Source organism: Phoxinus phoxinus, assembly GCF_949152265.1.
Source record: "Phoxinus phoxinus genome assembly, chromosome: 1".
In the NCBI taxonomy this organism is placed as follows: Eukaryota; Metazoa; Chordata; class Actinopteri; order Cypriniformes; family Leuciscidae; genus Phoxinus; species Phoxinus phoxinus.
In genome coordinates this window covers 54128496-54144438 of record NC_136876.1, presented here as the reverse complement: position 1 = coordinate 54144438, position 15943 = coordinate 54128496, and the positions used below count along the sequence as shown (strand labels likewise).

Here is a 15943-nt window from a genome sequence, read left to right as displayed (position 1 = left end):
ACTGCTGAACTCATATTGGGTTATGTTTACTTCATAGTAGCACTGTACTTGAAAAACGTAATATCATTCAATTTTACAATGTAATCCAAATAATTTATCAAAATTTGTTCGAAAATAATTATTTATTTATTTTAGACACACTGACATCAAGAATCTGCCTGTGAATCTCAACAATGGTGACAATAATAAAGCATGTTGCTGTGCATTCGGGGTGCCACCAATCAAAACTCATTCATGGCTCCCATCATGCATTGCTGCATGAATAAATAATGAGCTTATGTTCAGAGGTGATCTGTTTGTCACCATTGTTGAGATTCATGTGCTAATTATTGATGTCTGTGTCTGCCTATATAGAATAATTTTTTTAGAAGGTTCTTTTTTAGTAATTGTTTTGATCATTTGAATTATATTGAAAAGGCTTTAAATGGTATTTTCTACAAGGACAGTGCTGCTATAATCCATAAGATTATATCAATGAGTTCAGGTCAAATAATGATTGTCAAAACACAACCAACTCCATCAGATCACCATTTTTCTTTGTTCATCTGGCTGTTATAACTCAGTTACAGTAACCGAACGAAATGTTAAGATAAAAACGTAAGGTTCAAGAGTCCAACTAAACCAAACACCATAATGGTGACTTTATTTTTAAAATGTTCTCCTTCAGTGATTCTGCTTGTTAACATCAGGGGCCCTATTTTAACGATCTGAAACGCAAGTGTCAAAGCGCAAAGCGCAAGTAACTTTGTGGGCGGACCCCGGCGCTGTTGCTATTTTCCCGGCGGGATAAACGACTCTTGCGCCTGACGCAAATCTAAAAGGGGTTGGTCTGAAGTAGCTTCATTATTCATAGGTGTGGTTTGGGCGTAACATGAAATAAACCAATCAGAGCGTCCTCTCACATTCCCTTTAAGAGCAGGCGCGCTTGTTCCATGGCGGATCGCTATTATAACAGCGGATTTGCCGGCGCACGCCAGGAGCGGTTCACAGCCGAGGAGGCTGACGTTCTCGTCAGGACCGTAAAACACAGAGAAGTGACAATGGGATGGGAGAAACCCACCCAAATTAGCTTCGGTTAAACAGGCTTATAATGTCTAAATGTGTAGCCTAATCTAGATTTTCTTTTTTTTTTTATCTAGATAGATCTTTTTCACATCTTCACGGACACAACAATGATTTCCCTCGTGTGTTAATATTTTTCCTTGTAATAATGTATGATTTGCAAAAATGAAAACTGCTGCGTCTGTTTATATTAGAGAATCAAAGTGCGCGTTAACACACTACATTATGGCCAAGCACGCGCCCTTAAAAGACCATATGACTAACGCGCCACTGTCTTTAGACTGTTTTTTTTCTGGTCAGTGGCGCAATTGCTTTCTAAAACTGGAAAATAGCACCAGGGAAGTTTTGCGCCGGAACATGCCTCCTCTTTGCGCTGAACCGCCCCCGCGAGCGCAAGTTCATTCCCTAATTTACCGACGTGCGTCTGTGGAGGGAAAAGTCCGCTGTGCGCGGGTGCAAAATAGGAATGATACATGCGTCGGTGTTCAAAGTCAATTGCGCTGGGTGCAAGATAGGGCCCCAGGTGTCATCAATAATGCTCAATAATAACTCAATTAATCACTTAATTATCTCATTAACTTTAACACTGTTTCAGTGTTACTTATAACACTCTGAGTGTGGGGTCATATAAAATCTGAGAGTGTTAATTAACACTGGGGATTTTGCGGTGTAACTGGTCAGTCTTTATTAAATTAAATACAGAATTACAAAATTAAAAAGAATTACCCCAGATTCCCTCAGAAACTGCTTGTAGCATTTCACGAATCTTCAAATTTAATCTGTGCAGTTAAGGCAACAGCCCAGCAAAGACAATCCCATCTTCCTTCCAACGGATTCAAAGGTCGACTGGAAACTGGCTAAGATCTTCGTCCGAAACGCAGAGTTTGCCGTTCACGAGATTGACTTTCACCTGCTGAGAACTCACCTGCTGGCAGAGGTGTTCACCGTGGCCACGTTGCGCAATCTTCCCTCTCCACATCCTCTTCACAAGGTATGGAATCTGTCACGCATGAGTTGGTTTGACATGTGAATGGTGAGGGCTCATAGAACAACAGGGGTGTTAAATTACTTACTTTTCCTTCTGTAGCTCCTCTTTCCCCATATCCGATACACGCTCCAGATCAACATCATGGCCCGGAATCAGCTGATATCCATGGATGGGACCCTTAGCAAGGTATGCATATGTCATGGTTAAAGAGGCACTAAAGTTTTTTTGTTTTAGTTCAGTTCACTATCATATGTACCTGCAAACATATCTTGTAAGATTGGTATAAAATATTCATTCATGGCTCTTTATTGTTTTCTGGGATGACTGACTTCTTGAACAGTAGATTGCTAGTAAAAGATTGCTATTACTTTTACAAAATGTATTATTTTTTTATTTAAATTTTGGGGAAACTATTATGGGATTTGTGGTGACAGAACTTTGTTTATACAGTAGCCTTTGACCTAACTTTATGTCATGTCTTCTCTCTGTTATTGATACCACTCTTAGTATGCAGGAGTAGGTGGAGAGTCATTGGGAAAGTTGCTGAAGCGTGCTACTGCCTCCCTGACCTACAGCGCCCTCTGTCTTCCTGACAACATCTCTGAGCGAGGCCTGGAGACTGTGCCCCACTACTACTACAGAGATGACGGGAGGAAACTGTGGGATATCATCAACAAGTATGTGTGTGTGTGTGTGTGTGTGTGTGTGTTACATGATACATCCAGTTTTGGCCTGAACTAATACATCCTGGTGCAATTTCTGATTCATATTTCAACAAATAGTGTCAGTTACACAGGTTCATGGGTTTAGTCAGTAAGCACATGCTGTACATGTACTGTATTGTAAGTCGCTTTGAATAAATTCCTGCTTAAAGCTGCCGTCGGCAAGATTTTTTTGATCATATCCATGAAAGCTATGCTCGGACAGAACAACATAAATCAGACGGTTTTAGAAAAAAAACGCGCTTCTACCTCCGCCTGGAGCCTGTTATTTGTTTTGCAAAAATCCACCGCTCCCGGTTCTTCTGGTCCAGTCAGCACGGGGGGGTGTGAGATATGACTGTCAATCACAGTTCGTGCACACGCCACAGATCCCCCTCCCCCCTCGCGCACGTTACAATATCACATGCACACGCCTGAAGTTCGCAGGTGTGTTGGATTGTATGAAGCGTGATGGAGGAGAGAAAATCTACTAACAAGCTTCCAATTCCTCGGTTAACAACCAGAGCTAGGAGGTCTAAAACAACCAAGGAAAAGAAAACATGGTAAGTACTCCATGTTGATCGATGCTGAAGAGACGGGCGCGCGTTCACAGAAAATCTGGTGCACACGCACTGACAAAACTTTGGCTGAGTCCACCCAATCTGCCAGACCTGCCGACTGCAGCTTTAAGAAATAAATGCAAAGAAAATCTACAAAAAAAGTAAAGCTGTAAACCTGGAAAACATCTGACTGTGAGGTTGCTTACAGGTTTGTTGCAGGTCTTTTGTCACACTACTATCAACATGATGCACACGTGCAGAAGGACACAGAGCTGCAGTGTTGGATCAGTGAGATATTCACCAATGGCTTCCTGGGAAGAGATTCCTCAGGTGTGTTATCAATCCGTTATCAGCGCTGTTGCAGTTGAAGATGGTGTGTGTGTGTGTGTGTGTTTGCTTTGAGGCACAAGCACTTTTGTAAACTTCACTGTAATTCACTGCCTTATGGGAAATAATTGAACCAAGTCAATAGTCAAAATAAGTTTGGTTTATGGCTCCACTTTCCATTTTAGTGTGAGTGTGTGTGATTGTGTGCATGTATAAACATCCTAAACTGAGTTCCTCACATAAACTTTCATTCTTCTTCCCAGGAATACCATCATCTTTTCAGACATTGCAAGAGCTTATCAAGTTTGTTACCATGGTGATCTTCACTGCATCAGCCCAACATGCCGCTGTAAACAATGGACAGGTCAGTTAGTACAAGTCCATTCAATTCCAATCACGCAATCACACAGAGCCATTAAACCTGCAGTCCGTGATCTTAATCTCATGCACTTTCTCAAATCCAGCGAATAGCATACACATTCATCTAGCTGTACATTACGTTACATTACCGCCACCTGCTAGTTAGGAGTATGGCATCACCCATAATACTATTCCTTTTATTTATTTATTTATATATATGCATATACATGTATGTATATAATAAAATATATTTGTATTTTTCAAATATTGCATAAGAAATGTAACACTATCTTCATTAGATTTTTTTTTTGTAAGATCGTTGTTAAAATTTGGGAAAAAATCTTTTTCAATGAGACATCAGTTAATATCAGTGATACTGGCCTTCATTCATAAAAAGATGGCATTAACATACAGCCGTAATACTTGAAAATAAATGGTGCCATTGAAGTTAACGGTTTGTTCTCTTACGTAGAGTTCTCTCCTACTGCGTCGAAAGACGCTACGGGAAAGATATTTCTTTTTCGAGATTGAAGCCTAAAAATTAATCCTTAATTTTGTAATAATATGTAAAACGCTTTTCTGTAGCATACAACCTTAGGCGGAGCGAATCACGCGCCCATTGGCTGCTCCGCCAGAAAAGCACAGCCTATGCGAGGCCAGTGACGCTGACCAATGAGGACGCTCCGCGCCCTCTGCGTCACCTCCCGCCGAAACGGGCAGGTCTAGGCCTATAAATACGAGCATAGCTATCTCCCACTCTGATTTTCTATTCTTCACGAAGCTACACGCATCGTAGGACTGGATTCGAGCCACCACAGCCGTCTGATACAAGCACCTCAGCAGGACGAGCCCTTACCTGAAGCCGCTGGTCTTCGCCGCCTTCAGCCGCCGTTCCCTGCTGCGCTTCTCCGGTGTGGAATATCCTTTCAATCTTTGTGTGTGTTTTGTGTGTGTGTTCGCCACCGCGTCACACATTTTTTCTTACAGAAAGAGCAACGAGTGTCTTTCTAAAGATGCCTCGTGATTCCTGCGGCTCCTGCCGAGCCGCGCTCATCGACGGGGACCACCACGTGCTGTGTGTTTCCTGCATGGGCGAGGAACATGCAGCTATCGCTCTCGGTGATGGCGGCTGCCATCACTGTGACATGATGCCCATCGCGACTCTGCGGACTCGCCTTGCATCATTTACGGAAGCTGCTCTTCCACCCCCTGTAGCGCCGCGCCGTAAAAAGCGCCGCGCTCAGCGGGTCCCGGAACCTCCCTCCACGAGGAGCTCGCCGCCGCCGCTAGCTCCTCTCACCGCGTCGTTGGAGTCGCTCTCCGACGGACAACGGCCGCAGCCTGCCGCCTTGTCCGTCATGGACGATGACCAGCAAGCCGTATCTGAGGGGGATGACGACTGCTGTTCGCTTCTCGCTTCGGGAAGTGAGGGATGGGCGAGCTCCGTGGACCTCCCCTCCCCCGCTGTTCCAGAACGCCGAGGAGGGAAGAAAAGCATCGAGGCAGAGCTGATGCGTCTGCTCTCACAGGCCGTGTCGAGCCTCGGCCTCGATTGGTCGACGCCCGAAGAGCCTGCTTTCAACCGGCTGGATGGCTGCTTCCTCTCTGGAGACCGCGCTTCGCCGCCCTCCAGGCACGCCCCGTTTCTTCCTGAGCTTCATGAAGAGGTGGTGAAATCATGGAAGGCGCCTTTTTCAGCCAGGGTACGTACCTCTGCCTCGCCAGCATTCTCCGTCGTGGACGGTGCTCGAGACAGAGGCTACCATGCTCTCCCTCCGGTCGAGGAGGCCGTAGCGACTCATCTTTGCCCACCCTCTGCTGGACGGCGGGCTAAGGTAGTTCTACCATCCAAAGCTTGCCGCACGTCGTCAGCTTTGAACGGCCGCGTGTATTCCGCCGCCGGACAAGCTGCATCGGCGCTGCACACCATGGCGGTGCTTCAGATCCACCAGGCCAACCTCCAACCGCCAAGCTAGACGAGGAAGGCCCGGGCGCGATCAACGTACCGGACTTGCGTAGCGCCACAGACCTCGCTCTTTGTGCTACAAAGTCCGCCGCACACGCCATCGGTAGGATTATGGCCTCAGCAACTGTTTCCGAGAGACATTTGTGGTTGACGCTCTCTGAAATGGCGGAGTCAGAGCGCTCTGCGTTCCTCGACGCTCCCGTTTTAGCGACTGGCCTCTTCGGATCGTCCGTCAAAGACTTCGCGGACCGATTCGCTGAGGTACAGAAGACATCGCAGGCCATGAAACATTTCCTACCGAAGCGCTCCAGTTCCGCAACAGGCCGCCCTAAACAGCCGTCTGTCCGAACTCAGCAGCGCCCCGCGCCCGCCACGCCAGCCCAGCAGCAACAGGCCCGAGAGAGACCACGGTCTCGCTCCGCCGGACGCCGCCTGCCGCCGCGTGGTCCTCGGCCTAAGATCACACTCAAGCCCGAGGCCTCGGCGCCATCCTAGCCCTGCTAGGAAAAAGACGGTGTTCGGGTCCCGCTGCGGCCGGACTTCCACCCAAGATCCCCGCTTGTACAGCCCTAAGTTCCGCGTTTGTACCAGTGTACTCAGCAGCCAACAAACCGGCCGTAAAGCCCGTTTGCCTGCACACAAACGCCGTTTTCACGGCGACCCAGATAAATCTAAAATAGAGTTTAATTTCTGGTGTTCTGGCCACGGCCGACGGTGTAATGTGTGTAACTGCAATGCCCACCCAGTGCCCATTCATTCACACAAGCACAGCCCCGTACAACACAGGGTTTGCACACATAAAATCGACTCATGTCGATTGTGCTTTACATGTAGTGAGCGTGCCCACTGTCCAGTGCCCACAACCACTACACACTGCACGTTCCGCGGTTTCTGTAAAAACGAAACCAACGAACGGTCAGTCAGTTCACAAACACAGTATCCCCGGTGTTGTAAATGTGCCCGCTTCCACGCGCCCACATTTATTCACAAATATAACGAGCCCTACGGGGCTCGCCCCGCGCGCTCTCTCTCAACTCAGAGAGTCGAGCGCGCGCGGGATGCACACTGTGTTAAACATGCCCCCCGCCTCAGACGCCACGGCGTCCATGTTACAGCACACGGTTGCTCTCGTGTCGCCGCCATTTCGCGACCAGGGCCCAGATTACATTCAACCCCTAGTCACGCGTGCAGATGCATGGGAAAGACTTCCCGGGGTCTCAGAATGGGTGCTAGAGACTATAAAAAGAGGCTATTCGCTACAGTTTTATCGACGCCCTCCCCGTTACACGGAGAGAGTCGAAACCACGGTGAAAACAGAAGTAGCACATCTACTTCGAGCCGAAATAGCGAAGCTATTGAGCAAAGGGGCCATAGAGCCTTTATCTCAAGCTCAGAGCAAAGGGGGTCTGTACAGCAGATATTTCCTGGTACCGAAGAAAGACGGGGGTCTCAGACCCATTTTAGATCTGAGGCATCTGAACAAAGCGCTAACAAAGCGAAAGTTCAGAATGCTCACGACCAGAAAAATCCTCGCGCCGATTCGCCGAGGAGACTGGTTTATGGCAATAGATCTGAAAGACACGTATTTTCACATACAAATTGCGTCACGTCACAGGCGATTTTTGAGATTCGCCTTCGAGGGCCGGGCATATCAGTACACAGTCCTGCCATTCGGCCTGTCTCTAGCACCTCGTACATTTACAGTGTGCATGGACGCGGCGCTGGCACCCCTGAGACTCCGGGGCGTTCGAATTCTGAATTATTTGGACGATTGGCTGATTCTGGCTCAATCGCCTTCAGAACTCACTCGCCACAAGACCCTAATACTCAATCACCTCGAGTGTTGTCAATTGGGAGAAAAGTTCACTGTTTCCCAGTCAAAGGATCTCCTTTTTAGGACTGGATCTGAACTCACTGTCTATGACAGCGCGGCTGTCATCACAGCGCAGGCGAAACATCCTGCAAGTGGCGAAATCCTTCCGCAGCGGTCATATAGTGCCGCTCAGGAGATTTCAAAAAATGCTAGGCCTCATGGCCTCAGCCTCGGCGGTACTACAGTTGGGCCTGCTGCGCATGCGCTCGCTGCAGTTCTGGCTGAGAGCGCGCGTACCGCGCCGAGCATGGGTTCACGGTCGCTATCGCCTCAAGGTCAATCAGGAATGCATTTCAGCCCTGACACCATGGAGAGCGTCAGACTGGTACCGATCAGGTGTAAGCCTGGGGACTTCCTCGAGCCTGAAGGTGGTGTCCACGGACGCGTCCACCTCATGCTGGGGAGCGCTGCTCGAGGGCAGACCGTTCTTTGGCCAGTGGGCAGAACGAGTCGAACTACCGCACATAAACTGCCTGGAAATGAGGGCGGTGGACTTTGCGCTGAGGCGCTTTCGTCCTCGGATAAAAGGGCACCACGTCCTGGTCCGTTCGGACAACATGTCGGTAGTAGCCTATATAAACCGCCAGGGTGGCGTGAGATCACGGAACCTCTTCAAGTTGGCGGAACGCATCCTGGTATGGGCCCAGCACAACCTGCGCTCGCTGAGAGCAATGCATGTGCCAGGTCACCTGAACGTAGGACCAGACAGACTCTCACGGAACAACGTTCCGACAGGAGAGTGGTCTCTACACACACAGAGTGTGCCTGTTGTGGAAAACGTTCGTCAGAGCGGAAATAGACCTGTTTGCAAACCAGGAAAATGCTCACTGCCCAGAATTCTTTTCGAAGAGCACGAACGCGCTGGCCAGTGTCTGGCCCCGCCGTCCGCTCTATGCTTTTCCTCCTGTCTCACTCCTGCCTCAGGTGCTGGAGCGAATCAGGAAAAGCGGATGCTCAGTGCTTCTTGTCGCACCATACTGGACGAATCAACCCTGGTTCCCAGTTTTGATGCGACTGAGGAGTACTGCTCCATGGCCGATCCCAGTGAGGAGGGACCTCCTCTCGCAGGCCAAGGGCTCGATTTTGCATCCTCGCCCGGATCTATGGTCCCTACATGTCTGGTTACTTAGAGGGATATGTAGCGCTCCAACCAGAAAAGTATCCTTTTGTTATGAGTCCATTTACTTCAGGTGCGTAGAGCCAGGCGAATGGTAGGAGTAGAGAGAGTGGCTAGCCGCACACTGATCCAATTGAGACAGAAAGTGTCTACGAAAACATTATTTTATTAATAAAGTGCAAAGTGCAGGTGAATTTAAAAACAGACTCGCCTTGTCTGTTTTTAAATTCACCTGCACTTTGCACTTTATTAATAAAATAATGTTTTCGTAGACACTTTCTGTCTCAATTGGATCAGTGTGCGGCTAGCCACTCTCTCTACCCCTACATGTCTGGGCCATAAACGGGTACCCGCTAACCTCCCAGAGGGAGTATTAGACACGATCGAGCAGGCTAGGGCCCCGTCTACCAGACGGCTCTACGCTTCCAAATGGTCGGTGTTTTCTGGCTGGTGTTCAGACCGAGGTCTGTCACCCCTTCAGTGCGGGGAAACAGAGATTCTCTCCTTCCTGCAGGAGCTATTGGATAAGGGTAGGACCCCATCCACTCTTAAAGTCTATGTGGCAGCCATATCAGCGTTCGTTAATCCAACGCTTGGCCGTTCACTGGGCAGAAACGACCTGGTGGTCCGTTTCCTTAGAGGAGCCAGGAGGTTAAATCCTCCAAGGCCTCCTTCAGTCCCCGTTTGGGACCTTTCTACGGTGTTAAACGCTATGAAAGGGGCCCCTTTCGAGCCTATTCACTCAGTTGACATGAAGCACCTGTCTTTCAAGACCGTGTTTCTTTTGGCTCTCGCTTCAGTGAAGCGTGTGGGGGATTTACAAGCGCTCTCAGTCAGAGCCTCTTGTATGGAATTCGGGCCTAATGACTCTGTAGTCGTGTTGAAACCGAAGCATGGGTACGTACCTAAGTCCCTCAACACACCATTCAGGGCTCAGGTCATCTCCCTGTCGGCTCTGCCGGCCTCTGAGGACGGAAACAGCTCCCTTTGCCCGGTCAGGGCATTAAGAGCTTATGTGTCCCGCTCCGCTGTTTTTCGACAGACGGAGCAGCTCTTTGTTTCGTTCGGCGGGCGCTCTAAAGGGCGAGCTGCGACGAAACAGAGTCTGTCTCGATGGGTAGTGGACGCCATTGCGCTAGCCTACGCATCTAGAGGTTTGGAATGCCCTCTGGGCATCAGAGCACATTCTACGAGAGGCATGGCCTCTTCGTGGGCTTGGTACAGTGGGATCTCGTTACAAGATATCTGTATGGCGGCAGGCTGGGCCTCCCCGTCTACATTTATAAGGTTCTATAACCTAGAGGTTCCTGCGTTGCAGGCTAAACTGCTCTCGGTCTAGAAGACTATGTATGGTGTTTCTGCCCCGCGCTGCGGCCCAGGTCACTCCAATGTTTTAAGCATCACTCATTGACAATGTGTCCCATGAGCATGCTATGACCCCTCATATATATCTAATATTTATATATATATATATGTTGTTATGCCCTTAGGGGCACTATTATAAAGGGATGATGCTAATTCTAGCCGCTCTCCCTATACATTCTTGGTGTAGGCGCTTGTATGCCAGGGCGCGCGCGCCCTTGGGTGTCTGTGTCGGTCCAAGAGCACGCACGGCGTGTTACAGGGGTTCCCGTAGCGTCTTTCGACGCAGTAGGAGAGAACTCTACGTAAGAGAACGTACTCGGTTACTAACGTAACCTCGGTTCACTCTAGGAGAGGGAACGAGTACTGCGTCTCAGGCTGTGCGTGCCCACGCTGCGTCGCTTCAGTGACGAAAATCAGAGTGGGAGACAGCTATGCTCGTATTTATAGGCCTAGACCACGCCCGTTTCGGCGGGAGGTGACGCAGAGGGCGCGGAGCGTCCTCATTGGTCAGCGTCACTGGCCTCGCATAGGCTGTGCTTTTCTGGCGGAGCAGCCAATGGGCGCGTGATTCGCTCCGCCTAAGGTTGTATGCTACAGAAAAGCGTTTTACATATTATTACAAAATTAAGGATTAATTTTTAGGCTTCAATCTCGAAAAAGAAATATCTTTCCCGTAGCGTCTTTCGACGCAGTACTCGTTCCCTCTCCTAGAGAGAACCGAGGTTACGTTAGTAACCGAGTACGTTTTATCAACAGAAAACCTAAATCCCCATTGATATGACCTTTTTTCCACTTCTGAGATAGTTTGTTGTATTTTCCTTAAAATAAATTCTACATTCCTTCCCCGTTTCCAAATTGCTCTGTCATCTGCAAATAGAAAAAAAAACCTATCCCTTTTACACTCATTAAAAACACATCATTAAACATAATAGAGAATAATAAGGGACTGATTGTGCTTCCCTGTGGTGGGAAGTCTTTTAAATGCTTGGTTGCGCTCTTTACTGCTCTCCCACATTCGTCAGTCCACAAGCTTCTTTTTGCAATTTCCTTTACGCCTAGGAATTGACTGACCTGCAGATTATATTATAACTCCAGTAATGAATCGATTTAATTAATCTATTTCCTTATTACCATTCATTTATCTCATTCTTCCATCTCTTGTTTCCCTGAATTTCACCCAGACTACTTTAATATCCATCCTCCTGATCCATTCATTTAGTTTGTTTCTGCCCGTGTGCCTATTTCTATAAAACTTGGATAATGGTCACTCCCAATCGTGTTTTGTTTTTGAACTTCCCACCAACACACCCCTGCTATTGATTCAGATACTACTGTAATATCAACTGTTGTCTCCTTCCCATTTATAACATTTATTCTTGTACCATCCCTATTATTGATACATACTAGGTTTTTCAAATCCATTAATTATTGTATAACTTCTTATCATATCATTATATTTATCCCATAATGTATTATGACCATTAAAATCTCCACAACAAATAACTTTACCCTCTAAGTGTTTTTGACAGTTCCTCATGAAGTTCCTAAATTTTCAATTATAGTTTCTTACATGGATTATAAGAATTAGCTATTTTAATATTACCTTAATTTGTCCATACTTCTATTACGATACATTCTAGTTCTTTACCTTTTGCAATTATCTTGTACTGTATATTCTGTTTGTAACACACCCACCTCAATAACCACCATATCTTCTAATATTATCATAGCCTGCTATTAAGAAGTCTAATGATGTTTTCAGCCAAGTTTCTTGAATGCAAATAGTATCTGGTTTTGTCTCTAATTCATTAATAAAACATTTGAACTCCTGTACATTTCCTATTAAACTTCTAGCATTCCATTGAATGATAAACATTACCTTTGTCCATTTTGGCTAGATGGTTTCCCATCAGACTCAAGTCTTCTATTGCAAATTCCAATCCCCATAGATCTGCCAATGCTCCGCTTACACAGGGTGTTCCTCAAGGTTCAGTTCTCGGCCCACTATTGTTCATTATCTATATATATCCACTTGGTTACATCATACGCAGACATGGACTTCAATTTCATTGCTATGCTGATGACATTCAAATGTATCTTACCACCAGCTCCTATAGGCCATCCCTGCCTATCCATCCCCTAGGAGGACTATTATTACAATATTAGAATCAAATTTTCAAGCTGTTTTCTCATATTTCTACTCTTAAAATTAAATAAAAAAAACGACTGAATGAATGATACATGGATTCTCTTGAACAACCACAAAATACTGCAGTGCAGCTCTGTAACTGTCCAAAATGCTCCGTTTGACTTTTCTGAGATCCTCTACTCTTCCCTCAGGATGACCTGTGACCTACTTCCTGTACGATCTTTATTTTCCGCGTTTTGAACTTTAGAAAACTTCTAGAAATTTGAATCTCAGAATTTCTTCATCTTGAAAACTTGAATCTGTATTTAAGAAAAATTCAGAACAAAAAAAAACAGCTGTTTGAAAATACATGTCTATAAAATTCGGCCATAAAAACAATATTCAATACTCGTTTAAAGAAATCAAATTCAGAACCATTTCAAATTCCACATAATACTAAATTTTGTTAGATTACACTTGTCAATAATTCAAATTCAAATCATTTTGTCATATTATAAGCTCCATAAGAATTAAAATGTCACGAAAGGCTAATTCAGATCTGGGCTGCGTTTCGCAAAAGCATCGTGAGCCAAGTTGACTGTAGAGATCATTGGTGGCAATGGTTCTACGATCTACTTATGGGAAACACATTAATCTCTGTCGTCTGTTCAACACAGCGCTGTTGTCTTTCAGAGATATGATCATCGTAAGAGTCCGTTGTTTGCGTTTCCTCGCATGCGTTTTGATTATGGAATTATTAATTCAATTCAATTCAATTCAAATTTATTTGTATAGCGCTTTTCACAATACATATTGTTTCAAAGCATTTCAGAAATGTACATACAAAAATACAGTTAGTTAATCATAAATTTAGGGCCTAACATATCGCCGGCGTTGGGTTGTCTCGTCACAGGCGTCGAGTCGTCTCTTTGGGGCATCTGAAGTCTCCATGAGGGGCTGGATACATAACTGGAGCTGATGAACGCTATTTGAGTTATAGGGACAGGCGTCCCGAGATAACAACAAAAGAAGGCAGATGGGAAATAATTAGCGTAGCTGCTGTTCATAATATGAATGCATTTGATCTGATTTAACTGTAGTATAAAAGGTATGAGATGCATCATGTGAATGCTTGGCTAAAGAGATGCGTCTTTAATCTAGTTTTAAACTGGGAGAGCGAGTCTGAGCCTCGGACAATATCAGGAAGGCTATTCCAGAGTTTAGGAGCTAGATGTGAAAACGCCCTCCCTCCTTTAGTGGACTTAGTTATCCTCGGTATGACCAGAAGCCTCGAATTTAGCGATCTTAAAGAGCGCGATGGATTATATGGCGATAGAAGATCTCTTAAATACACAGGAGCTAAACCATTTAGGGCTTTATAGGTCAGTAGCAATACTTTGTAATTGATACGGAACTTAATAGGTAACCAGTGTAGAGATGATAAAATTGGTGTTATATGATCATATTTTCTTGACCTAGTAAGAATTATTACTAAATTATGTAATTCACTACCCCTTTCACTTCGTAATATCTCATCTGTGGCTACGTTCAAGACTCGGCTAAAAACATATCTATTTAACATGTATTTTGGGTAATGTGACAATATGTATCCTTATGTGATTGTAATGTGTGTGCGGTGTGTAAATGTATTGTAATGTACAATGTAAAGCAACCTTGAGCTACGGAAAGGTGCTATATAAATAAAACTACTACTTCTTCTTCTTCATATGTACTACTGTACACCCAAAGCGCTTTACAATCAAATCAGGGAATCTCTTCTCAACCACCACCAGTGGTTTGTGGTGTTCTTAACCCTCTGGGGTCTGAGGGGTTTTGGGGGCTCTTGAGAGGTTTTGACATGCCCTGACATTTGTGCTTATCTCAGCTACTTACAACATACCTTTGGCCAACACATAATAATGCTGTATTCAGCACAAACTCTGCTACAATAATATGTGAGCAAAATGGAAGTTACATGTTTGCATTTTATAGAAAAAAAATATTATGCGTGGTTAGTAAGTTTTGGGAAAAAAATTGTCTCTGCAATGAGCCCATATAACTCATACTGAATAGTTTGGCACAAGACTTTTGAGTTACCATTCTTGTAGGCTAGAATGTTTACTACAAAATGATGTGAAAATCATTCTGATCACTCTTTCACAAAACAACAATATAATGATTTAAACTTTGCAAGTCAGTTTTTGTGCCAGTACTGCTTTATGCGAAGGGGTGTTGATGGCCATGAGTATGAATGAGGGGAAACAATAGACACTCCCCCATCCATGGCTAATGCCCCATCACGGTGCTGTGAGGCAGAGAGGAGAATCTGAGAATGAGAAGACATTCAAAGGTTTTGTTTTTCAATCTGTTTTTATTGTAATTCCTCTATGTGGAGGAACTAAATGTTGTGCCTCACAAGACCACAGTGCTACCGTACATATATAAACATATAGTACCAGTCAAACGTTTGGACACATTACCATTTTTAATATTTTTAATATTTTTGGAAGATGGCTGCATTTATTTGATAAAAAATACAGAAACAACAGTAATATTGTGAAATATTATTACAATTTAAAATAATGATTTTCTATTTTAATATACTTTAAAATATAATTTATTTCTTTGATCAAAGCTGAATTTTCAGCATCCTTACTCCAGTCTTCCGTGTCACATGATCCTTCAGAAATCATTCTAATATCATGATTTGATAATCAGGTATTATCAATGTTGGAAACCGTTGTGCTGCTTAATATTTTTTTATAACCTGTGATATTTTTTTCAGGATTCACTGATTAAAAAGAAAAGCATTTATTCAAAATAGAAATCTTTCCTAACAATATAACTTAAAGGGATAGTTCACTTTAAAATTAAAAGTCTGTCATCATTTACTCACCCTCAAGTTGTTTCAAACCTGTATTAATTTATTTTTTCTGCTGAACACAAAGAAAGATATTTTGAAGAATGGCAGAAACCAAACAGTAGTCTGTACCCATTGACTTCCATAGTAGGAAAAATTTTTTTATAACCTGTGATATTTTTTTCAGGATTCACTGATTAAAAAGAAAAGCATTTATTCAAAATAGAAATCTTTCCGAACAATATAACTTAACACATCCTTTAAAAAAAGAAAGAAAGGTAGTGTATACTGTTACAAACAGACTCATGGGCGAATGTGAGTAAACAGAGGTCACTTGCGGTCCAGTTTCCCGTGCGGGCAGGAATCACGCAGTCTGTGCAACCATGTCAACATCAGGCTCGGTTTTCCATGACAGGGTGGACTTGGACCTGTTGCTTGTTTGCCATGGCTCTCTTCGGGACCGGTGCTTGGACATGTTCATTGTCACATCTGTTGATAACACAATCAAAGAAACTGTATTATTATCGCTATCAATCACTAATGGCCATGGATTAAGAAAAAGACAACCGATTTTGTAATTTCACACAAGAATAGGTAGGCCCTACTTGTATATTATGACGAGTATATTATGTATAT

General features: G+C 44.7%; 1 protein-coding gene across 7 annotated transcripts in view; it reads left to right on the top strand.

Annotated features, from left to right (window-relative positions):
• Positions 1-15943, top strand: part of LOC306999497 (polyunsaturated fatty acid lipoxygenase ALOX15B-like) — a 42795-nt gene that overhangs the window by 20897 nt on the left and 5955 nt on the right. For all 7 annotated transcript variants that reach the window (XM_079614208.1, XM_079614209.1, XM_079614211.1 and 4 more), the window contains 5 exons: positions 1850-2053; positions 2150-2236; positions 2558-2727; positions 3520-3641; positions 3902-4002. In XM_079614208.1, coding sequence (XP_079470334.1) covers positions 1850-2053; positions 2150-2236; positions 2558-2727; positions 3520-3641; positions 3902-4002 — 684 coding nt within the window. The remainder of the gene's footprint in view (positions 1-1849; positions 2054-2149; positions 2237-2557; positions 2728-3519; positions 3642-3901; positions 4003-15943) is intronic.